The sequence below is a fragment of the Fragaria vesca genome, linkage group LG5, assembly GCF_000184155.1.
Source record: "Fragaria vesca subsp. vesca linkage group LG5, FraVesHawaii_1.0, whole genome shotgun sequence".
Classification (NCBI taxonomy): Eukaryota; Viridiplantae; Streptophyta; class Magnoliopsida; order Rosales; family Rosaceae; genus Fragaria; species Fragaria vesca.
In genome coordinates, this window is record NC_020495.1 from 23,631,599 (window position 1) to 23,634,574 (window position 2,976).

At 50.2% G+C, this 2,976-nt stretch overlaps 1 protein-coding gene across 1 annotated transcript; it reads right to left on the bottom strand.

The window, feature by feature from the left end:
• Positions 1–310: 310 nt before the first annotated feature.
• LOC101309743 lies at positions 311–1,972 on the bottom strand. Its single transcript, XM_004301712.1, has one exon. The coding sequence runs from the start codon at positions 1,970–1,972 to the stop codon at positions 311–313; it is 1,662 nt and encodes a 553-aa protein (XP_004301760.1).
• Between the last annotated feature and the right edge of the window lie 1,004 nt (positions 1,973–2,976).

Consider the following 2,976-nt stretch of genomic DNA (forward strand, 5'->3'; position numbering starts at 1 on the left):
TCAACCCTGCAAGATATGCGGGTTGAGGTTTCCATTATCTTCTGATCTATGCTTTTGAGTGTAAACATAGTCTGATTTCACCCTTTCTGTCAATGTAGTCGTTTCGGCCGCAAAGCCAATGTATGAAACTTGTATTGAAAACGCCAAAAAAGGGCAAAATAAATGTATTTAGTTTTTAGGGCCTCTGGAATAGGCCCCAATCTTGTACTTGTCTTTGTGTTTAGATTTTGCACGTTTAAAGAGAATGAAGAAGATAGAGTTATCTTATTTTAGGGCCTCTAGAATAGGCCCCAATCTAGCACTGGCCTTTTTAGGCTGATACGTTACAACGTATTCTTTCATTTTTTATCCCGGGTTGCCCCTTAGTGCTAGGCGGCGAAGCGAGAATGCGATGGCGCGTAACACTATTGACTGTGGTGACGGGTTCTGGAGGAGGTGGAGGATCCTCGCGTTCCCAAACTCCAACAATGTGGCGCTTGAAAAAGCGGCCATTAATAGGATTGCGATGAATGGTACTGTCTAGGTCGCACAGGTGGTATGCCCCCTTGGGGAGTATACGATGAATAATAAAAGGGCCTTCCCAGCGAGCGGACCACTTGCCCCGACCGTCCGTAACGATGCACTCCGGAATACCAAAGCGGGAAATGAAATTGCGGACCGAGTTGGCGGAGGCAACCTTGAGCGGTTCGGCCTCGACCCATTTGGTAAAGAAATCAGTGGCGACGATAATGAACTTATACTGCTCAAAAGAATGGGGATAAATAATGCCAACGAAATCTATTGCCCATCCGCGACCCGGCCAAGGTTTAATGATAGGCTGCAACGGAATGTTGGAGATGTGTTGCACTAGTCCATAGGCCTGGCAGTCTTGGCAACCTTTGGCAAAGGCAATGCAGTCTTTTAAAATGGTCGGCCAGTAGTACCCATGGCGGCGGATCAACCAACGCATTTTTGGCCCTGCCTGGTGCGAACCGCAAACCCCACAATGTACTTCGCGCATGAGGCATTTAGCTTCATTCTCATACACGCAGCGGAAGTCGTTGCCGTCTTCCCCACGTCGACGGAGTTCGCCATTGCGTAAAACAAAGTTTAAGGCGAGGAAACGGATCTGCCTAGAGTGAGAGGCGTCATTGGGATTCTGGAGGTAAACGATAAATGGTAGTCGCCAATCCTCGTCGATAGGGTCTAAGGCCGCGACCTCGGGGTTGTCGGCCTGAAATTGCCCCCTGGCGATGAAAGAGGGAAGGGTACGGCGCTCGACTTTGAGCAAACGTTCGTGCACTCCATCGTGCAGGCTGAGGCCGGACGCTACCTGGGCGAGCTCGTTGGCCGCGAAGTTGAACTCGCGTGGAATGTGCTCGATGTATACGTCGTCGAATTGATCCAATACTACAAATGCCTTGCGCAGGTATGGTTCAATGGACGAGCTTAAGCACTTGAACTTCTCCACTAGCTGGTTGACGACCAACAGGGAATCACCAAAGACTTGAACTTCGCGGACTCCTAATTCCAACAAAATTTCCAGTCCGATGATGAGCGCCTCGTATTCGGCCTGGTTAATGGTGCATTTGAAATCGAGCTGGAACGAGTAGGAGAAGTGATCTCCGGCGGGATTTTCTATGGCTATCCCGGCTCCGGCTGCGGTATCAGTCCGTGATCCATCAAAGTAAAGGGTCCATGGAGCGAGTGTTACAGCAGCGAATTCCAACTCGCGAAACGCCGTGAGCTCTGAAGATGGGTGATGGGCGAGAAAGTCTGTTATTGCTTGTCCTTTTACTGCTTTTTGCGGAATATATTGCAACGAGAATTCGGACATGACTAATATCCACTTGCCTATGCGTCCCCGTAAGATAGGGCGTGAGAGCATATATTTGACCGGGTCGGATTGAGCGATCACAACCGTGGTAAAGGCAAGCATGTAGTGGCGCAGCTTGCATCCTGCAAAATATAGAGCAAGACACAACTTCTCCATAGGCGAGTAGCGTGTTTCGCAGTCGGTTAACACCCTGCTGAGGTAATAAACAGCGCGCTCCACCCCGTTTTCGTCGTCTTGGGCCAAGAGTCCTCCGATGGACAAGTCGGCAGCGGCGATATAGAGTTTAAGCAGGGTACCTTCGCGAGGTGGGATCAGGACTGGTGCGTTCGTAAGGTAGTCCTTGATTCGATCGAAGGCCTGTTGATGTTGGGATTCCCAGACGAACTCGGTTGCCCCCTAGAGCTTGAGTAGGGGTGAGAAAGGTCGGACCTTCCCTGCCGCGTTGGATATGAAACGGCGGAGAAAGTTGATTCGCCCAAGCAACTGTTGAAGCTCCTTCTTGGTAGTGGGGGGTGAAGCGGTGATTACCGCCTGTGCCTTGTCCTTTGGGATTTCGATGCCCCTTTGATGCATTAGAAAACCAAGGAAATCGTCGGCTTATGCGAAGAATACACACTTGGCGGGGTTCATCTTCAGGTTATGGCGGTGCATCCGTGTAAACACCTGCCACAAGTCTTCAACGTGTGTTGCCCGTGTTTTGGTTTTGACAACCACATCGTCGATGTAGACTTCGATCAGCTTCCCCAAGATGTCATGAAAGATGAGGTTCATGGCGCGCTGGTATGTTGCCCCCGCGTTTTTAAGTCCGAAAGGCATGACAACATACTCGAACACGCCAGCAAAACCAGGGCATCGGAAAGCCGTCTTGTGTTGATCTTCCTCAGCGACGGGAATCTGGTGGTATCCGGTTATTCCATCCATGAAGGATAGCACCTCGTGCCCTGCAGCTGTGTCAATGAGGAGGTCGGCCACAGGCATGGGGTATATATCCTTTGGCGTTGCGTTGTTTAGGTCGCGGTAATCAACACAGAAGCGTATCTTGCCATTTTTCTTGCGAACGGGGACAACATTGGATAACCACTCGTTATACTTTGCCACGCGAATGATACTCGATCGGTGCATGTTTTCGATCTCTTCCTTGACTACGATCTGAGTCTCAG

Coding starts and splice junctions, on each gene's coding strand:
- LOC101309743 (XM_004301712.1), bottom strand. CDS start 1,972: ATGGAGAAGTTGTGTCTTGCTCTATATTTTGCAGGATGCAAGCTGCGC.